This window comes from Pinus tabuliformis, chromosome X (assembly GCF_031772625.1).
Source record: "Pinus tabuliformis cultivar Carrire ecotype Pingquan chromosome X, CPIR1, whole genome shotgun sequence".
Classification (NCBI taxonomy): Eukaryota; Viridiplantae; Streptophyta; class Pinopsida; order Pinales; family Pinaceae; genus Pinus; species Pinus tabuliformis.
Window position 1 is genome coordinate 359,942,486 of NC_142308.1, and position 16,382 is coordinate 359,958,867.

At 37.7% G+C, this 16,382-nt stretch overlaps 1 protein-coding gene across 1 annotated transcript in view; it reads right to left on the reverse strand.

Annotated features, from left to right (window-relative positions):
* The window catches only part of LOC149139990 (uncharacterized), a 246,851-nt gene that overhangs the window by 63,325 nt on the left and 167,144 nt on the right, over positions 1-16,382 (reverse strand). Inside the window, exons 4-5 of the mRNA XM_089447038.1 lie at positions 5,067-5,157; positions 4,540-4,635 (exon numbers count right to left, since the gene is read on the reverse strand). Of these exons, the coding sequence (XP_089303164.1) occupies positions 4,540-4,635; positions 5,067-5,157 (187 nt within the window). The remainder of the gene's footprint in view (positions 1-4,539; positions 4,636-5,066; positions 5,158-16,382) is intronic.

Sequence of the window (16,382 nt, forward strand, 5' to 3'; positions counted from 1 at the left end):
AAACTCGATCATCATCATCTTGGATAAAAGCATCCTCTAATTGCTCTAATCACAACACTCCATCCTCCAAATTGGGCACCTCTGGATTTCTGTCCCAAACCTTAAGGTATTTATTAGTCTTTGCATCATCAGAGTAGTGGAACAACAATCGCAAGTTGTAGTGAACATAAACCAAGCCCTCTGCCCAGTCTAAACTCAACTTGTTCCTTTTAACACAGTGGATGAAATAATAAGAGCTCCAACACCTCTATGCATAAGAAGTCTTTACCACCTACGATAGCACCCGCAATGCCAAAGTCCATAGAAGTGGAGTAGCACTTCCATGCATATTCCACCACTCGAGAAGAAAAAGTCTCTTGATCTCTAATTGCATGTATGCTCCCAAATGGACCAGTGCTAAGCATATAGTTGCTCAATTATTTCCATACCATGGCAAACTACTCCTCATCAGGGACTAATTTATCTAATACTCTCATATAAGCCTCTAGAACCTCTAGATCTAGGTGTGATTTTCTCCTGCTCCCCCCCCCCAGTTGTTGGTGTTGAAAGCCATGATGGATAATAGTATTTAGGTGTCAGAAAATATGTCGAGGCATGCAATGGAATGTTTCGCATATCCCATCGTTTTTCCACCTCTGCACAAATATAGTTGTACAAAGTGATATCTCTAAGCTCAATAATGTCTTTAATCTGCCCCAACATGTTATCCATTTGCTCATACACCTCCCCAATTATTGGTTGATCTGGATCTGCAAACTTGATCATGTAATACATTGGTTTAGTGAATTGCAAAACATATTTAATCTGTGACCATAACAACATGTCAAGAATAGGGTCCTTGGCTACATTAGCACCATCTCTATCAGTGTTAATTTACTCCCATGATTCAGAGGTCACCATATTAGTTAAAGCTTGTCTCACCTTCACTAGCCGCCTAAAGGTGAGGTAATAACTTGCAAATCGTGTTTTTACAAGTTTAAGCAACTACAATTTGGAGTAAGTGCCATAAAAGTAGTTTACCCTTATATGCCCTGTGATAAATTTAATGAGTTGCTTCCCTCTCTTGTAAAGCTCATTAATCCATCCACATTCTTAATGCTTCACAATATCATGCATCAAAAGGTTCAATGTGTGCGCCAAGCACCCAGACCAAAAGATGGGTGGATGATTACACTCAATAACTTTTCCTACTACCTTACAACCTGCTACATTATCAGTGATCACTTGAACCACATTAGGACCGACATCTCTGATTGATTGCAATAGGAGATCTGCAATGTTTTGGGAAGTTGCACTAATGGAGGAGTCATGACATGTAATAAATATTGCACCACTAGAAGAAACACCAAGAACATTTATCAAATGTTGGTTTCTAATATTTGTCCACCCATCTAATACAATGGGTACCCCACAATCCACCCACTCATTTGTAAAACTTGTCAAAGCTCTTTGAAACTTTCATTTTTCTCTTTCTAATAACATTGTTCTAGCTTCCTCATAGTTGCGGCTTTTGTATCCTTTTGGGGCTTCATTGATGGCTTTAACCATATCATGCCAATAGGAAGAGCGAAGAACATTGAATGGTACATTGCAAGCACAAAGAAATCGGACTATCTTTCCATCCACGTCATCCCTCCTAGCAACATAAAGGAAATACCCTATTGTTTTACCTCCAAAGCTTGCAGAAGTACCATAAGAAGATGAGCTACCAAATCTAGAGGTTGCACTTGATTCAGACTGAGTTTTTTGTTTCTTGCTTTTTTGTTGTGCAACCTCCTCTATTTGGATGTATTTTCTTCTTTGTTCAGTTGAAACGTTTGGGCAAATTTGTATCCCCATGGCACCCTTTCCTCATCATTGTCCATCACCCCACAAAGATGCCTCCTCACACGGGTATATGAACCACTATATGGTTTTCCACCATGACAACCATGAGGGCACAAAAATTTGTAGCTTCAACCACCTTTTCCCCCTTCAAGTTTGGTCACATAGTTCCACAAGGGTGTCGATGCACCTTTTCCCTCTAGTGTTTCAATGTTCTCTTCAGGTTCATCCCCTTCCTCTTCAAACCCTTACTCCTCATCGTACATTGGGTCACTCATATGATGATCAATATCCTCTTGTTCTTCTTCCCTTCTATTCCTACTCCCACTTGCCATCATGAAAACCAAAGTGAAATGACACATAGAAGCCAAAAGAACACCATCTTGGAATATGAATATGGGTGGTGGACAACCTGCAATTAAATGAGCAAGAAGAAAGAATGGGAAAGAGTTGGAGAAAGAGGAGAAAAATCCAAACAACAATGACAGAAAAATGAGGGAGTTTGGGGTTTGCACTTACCTCTTTAGGTCTTATAGATGGAAGCCCTTCTTTACTCCTGCAAGCTCCTCCTCCTTCACTGCTCCTAGCTCCTCCTCCTTCACTCCTCCAAGCTCTCCTCAAGTCTCTCCTCTCTTTCTCCTCTCTTCTGCAAGTTCTCTTCTCCTCTTTTCTCCAAGCTCTCCAAAAATACAAGAGTGAGCAAAGGAGAGGAGAAAGAGGCTTTTTATCCCTTCATGCATTTCCCTAACCCAACATAGACCCACTGCCAACCATAAGTAAACAACAAAAAAAATCATAATAATTTAGTGGGTCCGCACAGTGGAACTGGCCGGCAACCTACGGAACTGGTTGCGATCCTCCCGAAGTCGACCCCAATCCGCGGCAGATCCACAGGGTGATCTGTTCCCCAAACCGCATCCGAGGCATATGGAAACATGGATCGAGCCGGACGGTTCCCGCAGACCAGGAATCATTTTTTCCCGGCTGATTCGCATTTTCAAATTTCCGAGACGCAGTTCGGGGGCCAGATCACCCGCAGATCTGTACGGGTCACGATTCCAGGTTTTTATCCGGGGGGGTTTCGTGCAACACTGCACCAGACTCCTCAAGGACATCTGCAACTACAGTGGCAGTACTAGTAGAAGCACAGTTAGTGCTCCCATGCCTGATGCTACTCCTATTTCAGACCAAACCAAACCAATCCATTCCAATCCACCAAACCAATCCATTCCAATCCACTGCACTACAAGTCATCAATATCAGGATCAAACTCTGTCAAGTGACTCTCCTCTACCTATTCTCAAGGTTGGATTGATACCATCCAACAAAATCGGATCTTTCTCAGATCTGGGAGTCCTATTTTCAAGGAATTGTAACTGCTATTTTATCATGTCTATTTTTAGTAGTCAACATTTTACAGATGGCATGTGGTAGAAGAACAGGGTGATATTTTCAGTCTTTTGATGTATAAGTGGACTTGTCTTCAGTTAGATGCAATTCAGTTTGCTTGAAATCTGAAAACTGTGGAGTCGGCTGAATTTTTGGATGGGATGTGAAATTTTATTTTCATCATATGAGGTCCAATGAAGTTGGAACCCATCTCAAACATTCTGAAACTGTTAATGATAATATACAAAATTTAAGTAAGTTTACATTTTCCTTGTATTTAAATAAAAGTTTCCACTTTTCCGAAAACAGCAAAGATTGTCAAATTTTAAATGGCATATGAAATTCTATTTTCATCATGTGAGCTCCAATTAGGTTGGAACACCTCTCAAACATCCTGAAACAATTAAAAAGAATAAAACAAATTAGGTCAAATTTTTTATTTTCTTTAATACAAGGAAAAAAGAAACTTTTATTTAAATTTGTGTCCCCTTACCTTAAGAATTTTATAATAGCATTACAGGTTGGTTTCTGTGTCAAGCAAAATTCTAGATTTCATTAGCTCATGCATACTAGGGCCTGTAAGTAACTGAGTCGTTACAGACTTAGCCAAACTAACCAGTTTAGGATAGAACTGATTCTTGGATGGCTTTGAAGACTGGTACACGAGTTGGTGACCCTAAAATGGTCAACTCGGTCAATTATGAGTCCAGGTTGACCAAGTTTTTTAACTATGCATATTATTGATCAATATCTTGAGTATTATAAATTCAAGGAGAAATACAATAATGATTGATGAATCGTGATTCTTGCAACTAACATGCCAATGTGAATTTTTAGGACAAAGAAGACTATTATCAAATTCGTTATCCATGTGATATGATCATCTGCAAGGAATGGTCGTACAGGTGGAGAACAAAGTCCTCAAGCTAGGGTGATCTACACTTTGGTCCTCAAACTAGGGACAAAACTTTCAAAGAGGGAGGGCGTGTAGTATACCAAAACACAATAATTTTATAATGCACATGTTTACCTATCTTGAATAATATTAACACTCAGAATTAGCAAGTGAATGATTACTTTAAAGAATAACATATGGTAGAAAATTATCCCACTATATAGACCATGTTTAATAGAAATGCAGTAATGATTATGAATATAAATGCCATCTTGAACAATCTGAAAATGAAGGGCACAAACAGCACTGAACATGCATTTTAAGGAAAATTGAACAAATTCTACTCCTTCCTACAATAAATCTTATCTTATTTACTTTTTGACATTGAATGGAATGGCAAAACAACAAACAAGCAGATGAATAAAACTCACCAACAGCATGTTGCCAAAAAGATTCCAATCAACAAAAAATGCACAAGTACCACTGAAAGCACTGTAAATCCAGCATGCGCCACACTGACATCATAGCTGAAAAGGTTGAAGCAAGCTGCGTCAGACTTTGCTTACATTGATTTACAAGAGGCTAATACCCAAATACTCCAGGACTCCCCTCTATAATAGAAAGCTTCAAAGTGAGAATGTCTACTCTTTTACAAAGTCTAACAGTTAATAACCCCACCCTCCCCCAAGGTTGGAAATATGCACAACAACACACACTCCCCTTTCTGCACGTACATATGTACTCTAACCTAAGGTAATGGGGCACTAAAAAGGAAGAATAGGTTTTTTTCTCAGGTGGAAAATCCTCACTTGTCTCAGAGTTTATCAAAAATTAAACAAATCTTTAGCATATAATTCAAATAAATCTTATTATGATTTGTTATCACCAATTCCTACATTTTTCAATGATGATTCCAAAAAGTTGAGATTGACTGACAAGTAAAATGGCGCAAACTTACGCAGCACAGTAAGCTGATGCCGCTACAGCCAAAAGAAAACTACAAATTACTACAAATGCTGGATCATCCCGTGCCCACTGATTCTTTGTTTCTGCAATAAAAAGTGAAATATCAAACAGGTTATTCAGTAAAATAGAGGTAAACAAATTTAATGCATGATAAATTTCATTTATTAATCCATCAATTTTCACCATAGAATGCCTTTTAATATCCATAGAACTGCATGCAGCCACAGTTTATGGATGATATTGGCTTGACATGCCAACACAAGCATGTGCCTGATTATTTCAAACAATAAATAAATTAGCTGCAAACACACTTTTAATTTTGCCTGTGTTTAAAACAAGGATGCAATTTTACTCGCCCACGATGTATAGTTACTCAAATGTGACATGCATTTTAGAAAGCTATAGCAAGTGCTTGTGCTATACATGAACGGTTAACCATACTTGACCAATATAGGAGCTCATATTCAAGCATATAACTATATAAAGTTGTACCCATTTGGCCATATCAAATTTGAGAATAAACAGAAAAAAGGGTAGCAGGTTTAAGAATTTTGAGCAGCAAGCAGGTTCCCATTAGGTTTAATCCAGAGAAAGCTCTGAAAGCATTTGTCTTGCACATACTCAATATTTCGACACAAAAGATCCAAGGATATGACACTAAAAGCCAAAGGTGCGGGGAAATTACCCCTTTTAGGTGTTTTAAGAGAGTACAATGGCCTGCTCCAGAACCAGAGTTCAGTGCAGTACATTCTAGGTGGGGTTTCTATATGTCCACATCAAAATTAGATTTAGTATTGTCTCTGAGTTTGTGGCAAACTCAACCAAGTAAAAGAAATTAATGGCATGCCAGAAGCAAGGTTAAAAGTTTGTCCTAGTGGTCTGTCATGTTGAAGAATGTAACTAGTGTCGGTCTTCATAATTGTATTTGAGTCGTGATGTAATGTATATGTCAAAAGAAAGAAAAAGGAATTTTATTATTAAAGAAATTGACTTATTAAAGCATGGATTTCATGCTCGGGTCAATGGTTTATAGGCCAAAGTCTCCATTGTAGGATTCTAGGGTTTATGTCAAGTGTCCTAGTCCATGCCATGACGTAATAGACCCTTCTTGGACTTTTTCAATCAAAAAACAAATTTATTTTGATGTAAATTAGGTCTTCTAGGCCTCCTTCATCAAGTTGGCCTCAAACTGGACAAGGCGGCCTAATTGAGGGGCAAAATCTCCTATATAAAGGTAGCAACTCAACCTCATTTGGAGCACTCACTCAACAAGTTCAATCTGCAATTTCTGGGACAAGAAAAAGAGCAAAATTCAGGGAACAAGGAGGAAAGGGTTAGCGAAAAAGAAGGGGACAATGTCAAGCACAAGAAGTCGAATTTTTCTCTCTTTCTCTCACACGTGTGAAGTTGTTCAGCTGTTGGAAGGGTCGAAACTGCAGTCCTGAAGTTGAGCCGAAATTTTGAAGCTAGGGGTTGAAGCTCTGATGTTGGGGGTCGAAATTTTGAGTTGAAGCCGCATTTGAGAAGCTGACACTTGGTGACTTTGAGAGAGATCATCTATTGGAAGAAAGTGATGACTTGGTAGAGGAGGAAGGTCTTTTGGTCTAGGGTCTTGGTCTATCTCAACTTGAATTTGCTAGTGGAAAAGTTTAATTAGGTTCCCCCGTAGAGAGGGGTTTTAGCCCTGGCTGACTGCCTACATCTGGTGTCATAAAAGAAGAACATAAGAAAGTTAATAAGAACACAAAGATATCACAAGTAATTATCAACATAAGAAAATATATCTGCCTTTCTGATTTTCTAAGATGGTATCAGAGCTAAGGTGAAGAAGGAAGAAAAAGGCAGCTTGAAGATCTATTGAAGAAAAGGGGATCAAAGGAAGGTCATTAAGGAAAAGGATTATACAAAGAGAGAAGCCTACTATCTAATAGGAACTATGTCAACTACAATGAGGGAGAAAACAAGCTAAAAGGAGCTTCCAACTACAGGGAATGGAAAAAGAGGATAGATTTTATCCTCGCTAACCATAAAGTTTTTGACCTTGTTCAAGGAAAAGTCAAGAAGCCTACAGATGATGCAGAAAATGAGAAGTTCAGAGAAATCGAAATCCTGGCCATGAAGCTAATAGTAGATAGAGTAAAGGACAGCCTAATTCCATACATATCCAATATAGACTCTGCTCAAGCAATGTATGAAGCTCTTTCCAAGTTCTTCACCATCAAAAACATTGGTCAGATAGCTAGCCTCAAGAATGAACTAAGGACAATAAGGATGACAAGAGATGATATTGTGTCATCATATTTTGTAAGGATATATAGAATAAGAGATGAACTCCAAGCAATAGATGAGGTTGTACCAAAAAAAGAACTCATAATTGCCGCTCTTCTAGGTCTACCAAAATCATGGAGTGATTTTGCATCAGAAATTACCAATTGGAAGGATACTCCAACCTCCGAAGAAAGAAATGTGGAATGCATGCAGTCAAGAAGAAGCCTGAATATCATTAGTAAACAATAAGGAGGATGAAGAAGACAACACATCTAATTGTTGAAAAGTGTAACTAGGTTCGGTCTTCATAATGACATGTAATTGTGATTTTTGTAAATGATGAAAAGAAGAAAATAAAATTATTTTTGTAATGCTTGCTTCATGGGTTTCATGAGCAAGAGATTTTATTTTAGATGGCTCCCATTGAGAGCCTTTAGGATTTGTCATAAAAATCATATAGATTCAATGTCATGTATGAAGAATGTATAAAAGTGTCTAGAAGCCCTCCAACAACAAGCACTAGTCCTCCTCTTCCTCTGTTGGCCTCAAGATGAAGCAGAACTCATGTCGGCTCACCTTATGAAAGACACACCTATTCGAAAATATAGGTCAGCTTATTTATATGGATCAACAACTATAAATAGGCGTGAAGGGTCCTTGCATTAGGACAGTCCAGAACTTCAAATATCTCTGAGATTTTCAGATATCAATTACAGAGTTCGAATAATAGTGCTCAAACTAGGGTACAGAAGTGGAGATTGGGTGTTGTCAAGGGAATTCGGCTCCCTCTGAAGTTCATATCATAGTGGCAGCGAAAAAAGGATAAGAGAAAGGTTTGGATAGCATTACATTCATGAATTTTGGTGCTATGAAGGAAGCCTCAGATTCAATGCTATCTCAGAAGATATGTTTTAGTCCTCACAGTGATTATAGGTTCAATGTTATCTCAATCTTGATGTTATTACAGTATTGTAAGCTTGGTGTTTCTACACTGTTAAGGGCTCAATGTACTTGCAGTAAGAAGGATGCCATTACAATTAAAAGTAATGGATCCATCGCAGTTTGAAGGATGACCATCACATAAATAAGTTCTCCAGAATATGACAGCGAGAAGGTCTCACAGTAAAGGAGATCTCGATGTGGAGACAGTCATAAGAGCTTGATTATAACTATGTATTGATGCAAAGAAGGTCGAAGCGGAAGAGGTGTCAAGAAGAAGAGAAGACAATCAAGAGAACTAGTGTCTTGGTCTTGGAGTGGCTAATAGTTCAAGGGTCTTGGTCTTGGTATTCGTCAATTGGAATCTCTATAAGAAGAATTTGTGCGGGTTTCCCTCTCAAAGAGTGAGAGGTTTTGGCCCTAGCTGATAGCCTAAGTTATAAGTCTCTTGTCTATTTATGTTCATGCATTGGTAGCTATTTGATGAAGAACACTAATAACTTAAGCAACAAGAAGATCCTAATCTAATGAAGTAAAAGGTACTCACAAGCAGTTACTAATTAAGAGAAATCACCTAACTAATGATGCCCTAGATTTCTCAAAATGGTATCAAAGGTAAGGTGACTATTAAGGAAGGGCATCTAATCAAAGAGACACTCAAGGATCTGATTTCAAGAATGCCATTAAAGCAACTCAAAGGATATCAAAGCGAAAGTTCACAGATCTACATTGAAGAACCAAACCCTAGATCAAAGAAGAAAGTTTACTTCAAAAGAAGCCTTATTACTACTCAAGGCGAAAAGATCTACAAATCAAGGCAACTAGAAGTCTACACCAACAAAAGTGTTGGATCTTCTAGTCATCGTCAAAAGACCACAAATACCCTCATCAAGTTGAAGAGATCTACAATGCAAGGTAGCATAAGGCATAGACATCCAAGAAGAAGCATTTCTGATATGCACTCATTCACCACCAAGAAAGTCAAAGTATCTTGAAGGCTAGAAGGCATTGTCATCATCTTCAAAAGCTATAAGGCAAGTTCCCTCTCATTGAAGCAAGGATCCCCTCCTTAACCTTGAATATGATCATCCGAGGAAGCATCAAAACATCCTCATCAATCACCATCAACAAAGGGAGCTAGATCTAAAGGCGTCATCATAAAAGGAGCAATCTCCTTTTATTGAAGAACAGATTTTCATTTGAAAGAAGATCATCCAAAAGGGGCACAAATACATCTTCTTCAACCACTATCAAAGTGAACAAGTTGAAGATTTCCTCTTCACTTGTCAAGTAAGTATCTTTCATTCTATAATCTAATATAGTAAAATGACATCGTTTTGCAAGGAGATCTTTAAGTTGGTTGGATCATCGAACTTCCTTGCATGGAAAAAGAGGATAGACATAGGCCTCGAAGAAAGTGAAGTCATTTCAATGGAAAAGTCTCAAAACCATCTGAAGGTCAAGTATTATCTGAATACATGGAAAGGGATCAAAGGGCTCAAGGGATTCTTATGAAATCAGTCAAAGGTCCCCTCATCCCTATATAGCAAGATTGAAGACATCAAAGAGATATATGATAAGAACTATTCTTTGAAGATGCGATAAAGAAGGTCATTGAAGGTATCAAAGGATAAAAGGTTATCTTCATAAGATCTAAATTGCAAGATCTGAGATGAGATAATCTTCATTGTTCTAAAACACACTAACTGATGAACAAGGTAACAAATGTCTATGAGGATAAGAAAGTTATTTCTATGCAAGATAGAAGAAGACAAGTTAAGGAAAAAAATATTCAGACATTTGTCGAAAGGAAAGAAGAACATAGCTAAGATTCAATGTTATGAGCACAACAGGAAAGATTGTCCCAAGCTCAAAAGGGGCAATAACAAGGAAGATAAAGAAGAAGTCCATTTCACCGAAGAAGTGGAGGAAGTTGAAAGAGGAAAAGCATTAGAAGTAAGATCTCGTGACATCATCATAGGGAACATGAAGGATGTCTGGAACAAAGTCTATAGCAGCCAACTATGAAGAATATAGCTCTTGGGAACCTCATTGAAAGCTCAAGTAAACTCTTATGGGAAAAAGGAAGAAGTCATCCAAGACAAGGCTCATCATTCATCAGTCAAAAGGTAACATCTGTTGGATAGGGATATGCAAGATCCTAAAGATTCTTTGATGGAATCTTCATCTGAAGGTTCACCAATATAGAGAGGAAGCAAGTGTTTCATCAGGAACTCCAACTTGAGGAATTCATGGGATGATGTTATGATGACATAAAAGATGAAGCAGATAAAGGCATTGAAACTCTTTCCAATCAAGGAAGTTGTTGAAAGAAACCTAGATGACCAGAAGGTAAATGAGGTATGTATGATTGTATTCAATATTATAAAGTCATGTCGTTTTGGTTGCAAGTAACATGGATCACTGCTCTATCTTGAGAAGCATGATCTAAGGAAAGGAATCTCCTCCTATGAAAGGATGCCAGAAGGCATGGGTCCCACTAGATGAAATCAACATAATATGTCCTCATATGAAGCATGAGGTGGTTGATTACAATTAAGGGACTTTGATTGAAAGCTCTTAGGGAAGAAATGTGTGAAGAAAGGAAGGAAGGGATCATGAGATATATAACCATGGTAAAGGCAACCAACATCCGGAAGACCAAGAAAAATTTGACTAGGAAATCTCCTGAAAAGATATGAATGATCTAATGTTAGTCTGAAAACGATGGAGACCCTTGACAATGGATATCTTTGGGAGATATGTCAACATGTAAGCAGGATGTTGATGCAAACTGGAAGATGTCATGATGAAAGACCATCACAAAGGTAATTTTGATTTAAGTGTTCATTTCTTATTTTTGAACAAATATCTAGATGGGCTTATGCAGGACTGTCAAAGGAAGAACTATGGATTTCTTCCCTGAGAACCATGAAGAAGATCCTTCCGAAGAAAAATGGTATGAAGATCGAAGCATGACATGAAGCAAGGCCAGATGTAGACTAATGGATCACTTTCTGATAAAGGTATGATGACTCCGAGACAAAGAAAATTCATGACATCGAAGGAAGGAGTTCTTCTAGCAGCTAGTTGTCCCATCATCTCCACCTGAGGAGTTGTTGTAGGTCCCTAATTAAGAGGGAGCCTAGAAACAAGTTTCTTACTTGGAAGAAACTTGGAAATTCCTAATCCAAAAGGGAGCTTAGGTATATTCCTTTGTAGGAATGAGTACATTTCTTTATTGGAATAGTTATGTCCTCTGTAATTGAGAGGGAGAGATAGACATAGTATTATTGTCTTCACTTGGGAAGACAGAATAGAGGATTGGGTAATCATTTGGCATCTGATACTCTTTGAGGATGAGATAGGGCATCCAAGATAAGAGGAGTCGTGGAGGACCGATATTCCTTGAGGATTGGGGAGTCCAAGGTAAAAATACTCCTCATGGAACACACCCTGAGAACTCGGGTGGGGTATGTTCCGAGAGACTGATGTCTATAAATCATTGATCTCGCCAGCATTGAGCTCAGATTTTGTGGAGAGATAGAGTTGTTAGTCAAGGCCTCACTATATAACAATGTTGGTTGATATGATGCTATACAAATGGGTTACCAATTTGATTCTTCTTATAAGGAATTCTTTAGATTGAGAATGACCAAGTACCATTATGAACACCTCCCTAGTTAAGAGGGAGTGTTGAAAAGTATAACTAGGTTCGGTCTTCATAATGACATGTAATTGTGATTTTTGTAAATGATGAAAAGAAGAAAATAAAATTATTTTTCTAATGCTTGCTTCATGGGTTTCTTGAGCAAGAGATTTTATTTTAGATGGCTCCCATTGAGAGCCTTTAGGATTTGTCATAAAAATCATATAGAGTCAATGTAATGTATGAAGAAAGTATATAAGTGTCTAGAAGCCCTCCAACGACAAGAATTAGTCCTACTCTTCCTCTGTCAGCCTCAAGATGAAGTAGAACTCATGTCAACCAACCTTATGAAAGACACACCTATTCGAAAATATAGGTCAAGTTATTTATATGGATCAACAGCTATAAATAGGCGTGAAGGGTCCTCGCATTAGGATAGTCCAAAACTTCAAATATCTCTGAGATTTTCAAATATCAATTACAAAGTTCGGATAAGAGTGCTTGGACTAGGGTACAGAAGTGGAGATTGGGTGTTGTCAAGGGAATTTAGATCCCTCTGAAGTTCATATCACAGTGGCGACGGAAAAAACGATAAGAGAAAAGTTCGGATAACATTACAGTCATGAATTTCGGTGCTATGAAGGAAGCCTCAGATTCGGTGCTATTTCAGAAGATATGTTTCGGTCCTCACAGTGATTATAGGTTCGGTGCTATCTCAGTCTTGATGTTATTACAGTATTGTAAGCTCGGTGCTTCTACAGTGTTAAGGGTTCAATATACTTACAGTAAGAAGGATGCCATTACAATTAGAAGTAATGGATCCATCACAGTTCGAAGGATGGCCATCAGAGAAATAAGTTCGGATAACATTACAGTCGTGAATTTCGGTGCAATGAAGGACGCCTCAGATTCTGTGCTATCCCAGAAGATATGTTTCGGTCCTCACAATGATTATAGGTTCGATGCCATCTCAGTCTTGATGTTATTAGAGTATTGTAAGCTCAGTGTTTCTACAATGTTAAGGGCTCAATATACTTGCAGTAAGAAGGAAGCCATTACAATTAGAAGTAACGGATCCATCACAGTTCGAAGGATGACCATCACAGAAGTAAGTTCTCCAGAATATGACAGCAAGAAGGTCTCACAATAAAGGAGATCTCGATGTGGAGATAGTGATAAGATCTCGATGATAACTATGTCTTGATGCAAAGAAGGTCGAAGCGGAAGAGGAGTCAAGAAGAAGAGAAGACAGTCAAGAGAACTAGTGTCTTGGTCTTGGAGTGGCTAATAGGTCAAGGGTCTTGGTCTTGGTATTCATCAATTGAAATCTCTATAGGAAGAATTTGTGTGGGTTTTCCTCTCAAAGACTGAGAGGTTTTGGCCCTGGCTAATAGCCTACATTCTATGTCTCTTCTATATTTATGTTCATGCATTGGTAGTTGTTTGATGAAGAAGAACACTAATAACTTAAGCAACAAGAAGATCCTAGTCTAATGAAGTAAAAGGTACTCACAAGCAGTTATTAATTAAGAGAAATCACCTAACTATGATGCCTATATTTCTCAACACTAATCCCTATTCTGCTCATTGCAAGAAGGGAACCTTCAAGAAGTTCAAAGGACCAAGGAAGAAAATTGACCTATCCAAGATTGAATGCTACAATTGCCATAAGATGGGTCATTACAAAATCAATGTCCTGAGAATCCAAGGAATAAGAAGAGAGATAGGGAACAAGCAAATATTACTGATGAAGCTCCACCTAAGAAGAACAAGACTGAAGAATCAGAAGTCAAAGACTTATACTACTAAGTCCTCTCTTACATATCCTTCTTAGTCTTCTATTCTAAGTTTTGTATTGTTTTCCTTTATGTTTTGATTTCTAGAGTTTGTAGGTCTAACATGTCTCGTTAGAACATTTTTGAATTATTTTGATAAGTTGTAGGTGTCCCTCAGAAAGATTGAATTAAGAGGGAGCTTCCACCATTTTACCAAAAGATAAGTATTTTGTTCTTCGTTTCATCTTTGGTTTCCTCCTCACATCAAGATTTGTTTGTATTGTATGCTAATAACCTTTTCTTTATATTTTCCTTGGTAGGAAAGATTGCAAAATACACAAAGGTTATGGAGGAGACTTGAAGCATGGAAGAAGTTTTGTTGCAAAGGAAGCCCTTCAAGAATTGATGTCCTACAAGGTTTGTTAAAGAACAATTCAAGGTATGTCTTAAACTACAAGTTTTGTTACAAGGTTCTCTTCATAAAAAATGTATGTTCATTCTCTTTTTAAATTTGTTTTACATTATTGACATTGTTATGTCTAGGTTTTTGAATATTAAAGATTCTTGTTAGGGTGATTAATCATTAGATTGAATATACCCTCGTTATACTATTTGATCATTCTTGTGAAACCCTACCCTTTAGGGTTCACTATAAAACCCTAGCCTCTTGATGCTAAGGGTATGTCAATGTTGATTATGAAACCCTAGTCTTCTTAAGGGTTTATTGATAAAGTCTATAACATATGTGTTGACCACTACGTGTCAACTACCCATAGCAGTACACCCCATTTTTCCGCAAAAGGGATAGCGCCTAATCGACATGTCCATGCTATTCGACAGTCATCGTCGACCTGATCATCTTATGTTGTAAACCCAGTCTGCATGTGTAAATCGTAAATAATCTTAGCAGATCTGAGTCATGTATGTAAATTGCCTAGGTGGACCTAATTCTCTAGTGATAATCTACGTTCCGAAAGGTTTTTTGTCTCACCGATCCATGATCGGCAGAGTTTTCCTTCAGCCTAACCCCAAAGCCGAAATGAATTTTGTCATTAGAACCTTTGGGGAATCATAGTGTGTTGATCTGCTAGATTATATTTGTGTCGCAAAACTAGGTGGTCTATGAGGGTCTATGTCAAATGGGTTTTCCCCCTTGAGATGTAAAATTGTAAAAGACATGATGTAAAGTGTCTTGAGGGTTAGGAAATGTTTTAATCCCCTCATAAGTCCGAAGTCCTAGGTACTAGGTGATTTTTCCAAAGGGCTAAGTTCGAGGATCCAAAAATAAAAATAAAAACAATAAAATAATAAAAAATTAAATTAAATAAATTAAAAAAAAATAGAATAAAATAATAATAAGTCAAAAATTTTGAGAAAATAAATGCAAAGTTTTAATTTTTTAATATATTAAAATGCATTTAAAAATTCAACGGATGAGATTAAAAGGAATCTTAATCCTCATCGACTGTTGAGATTAGTTTTTCATGGATCATTCGAACTAACCGTTGGGAATTTTTCCTTTAAATAGTGTGTTAGGGGTCATTTGAGATGAGATTGGATCTTAGAGTCTGGTGCTAAAGAAAGCTCTCTTGCAGTCATTTTTTTTGTGCAATAAAGAAAGACTTGGGGTTGAAATCTTGTTGGTGTTACTCTTCTGGAAACGCTGTAAGATGTTTTATTTTTCTGCATAATTTTATTTTCAGCCATTGATAATAGCTTGATGAAGATTGATTTAGGCACAGGTATCTTGTCTGATCTCTGGGGTTTGAATGATAGTTTAGATTCTGAAATATAATGGCAGGTATCTCCATTTGATCAAGATTTCACTATTGTTTTCTCCCTCTATGTTAATGGTTGATTTTAACCTGTGTAGGAAATCTTAGTTTTGATTTTACAGGACGTTAGGGGAAGTTCTCGGTTGAACCAGCCAACTCCCGAATTGCGTTTTCTGAAAGAGCCCAGCCAGTTTTGATCCCGGGCTTATCATTTGAAAGTTTCTTTTTTTTGAATGCATGAAGGGTTTTTCTTAAGCATCTCACATTAAATTTAAATTCTAAAAATATTTATGTGACATAACGATAAATCTGGCTATCTAGAGTCTTCAGTTTGTAAATACTGTAATTATTTAGCTGATTTAGGGTTTTCAGTTTTGTTTCCTGCACATATTATTTTTGGATGTTCTGTTTTTTTTTTGCCATTGCAGGTTGCAAGTACAGATCTTAAAAAAATTTCAGGGTTTCCATCAGGAAATTTGGAGCAGGAAAGATTTAAAATTTTGATCAAGTTTCTAGACTGCCTGGGGTTTTACTGCTGCAGAAAAATTTTGAATTTTTTTTAAGGGATCACAGTTTTTGCCGTTGCCATACCCTCTGCCATCTCTCAGCTCTCTATTTCTCTCCACGCAGACTGCCAATCCGCTGCTCCACGTCATTTCTCTGGTTGCTGTCACTTCCATTTTCACGTTGCCCTTGCTACGTATTTCCCTTTTCACTACACTGCCTCACACATCAAACGAACATTCGATTTTTCGCGTTTTCCTCTTCCTGGCCCACGTGAGCACTCTTTTCCGTCGACTCTCCTCCACTGGCCATCCTCACGTTGGAGTTTCCTACGCTCAGCTATCCTCGTGATCTCCTTAGTGTGGCCAACCTGCAAAAAAAAAAAGATCAAAACCCTT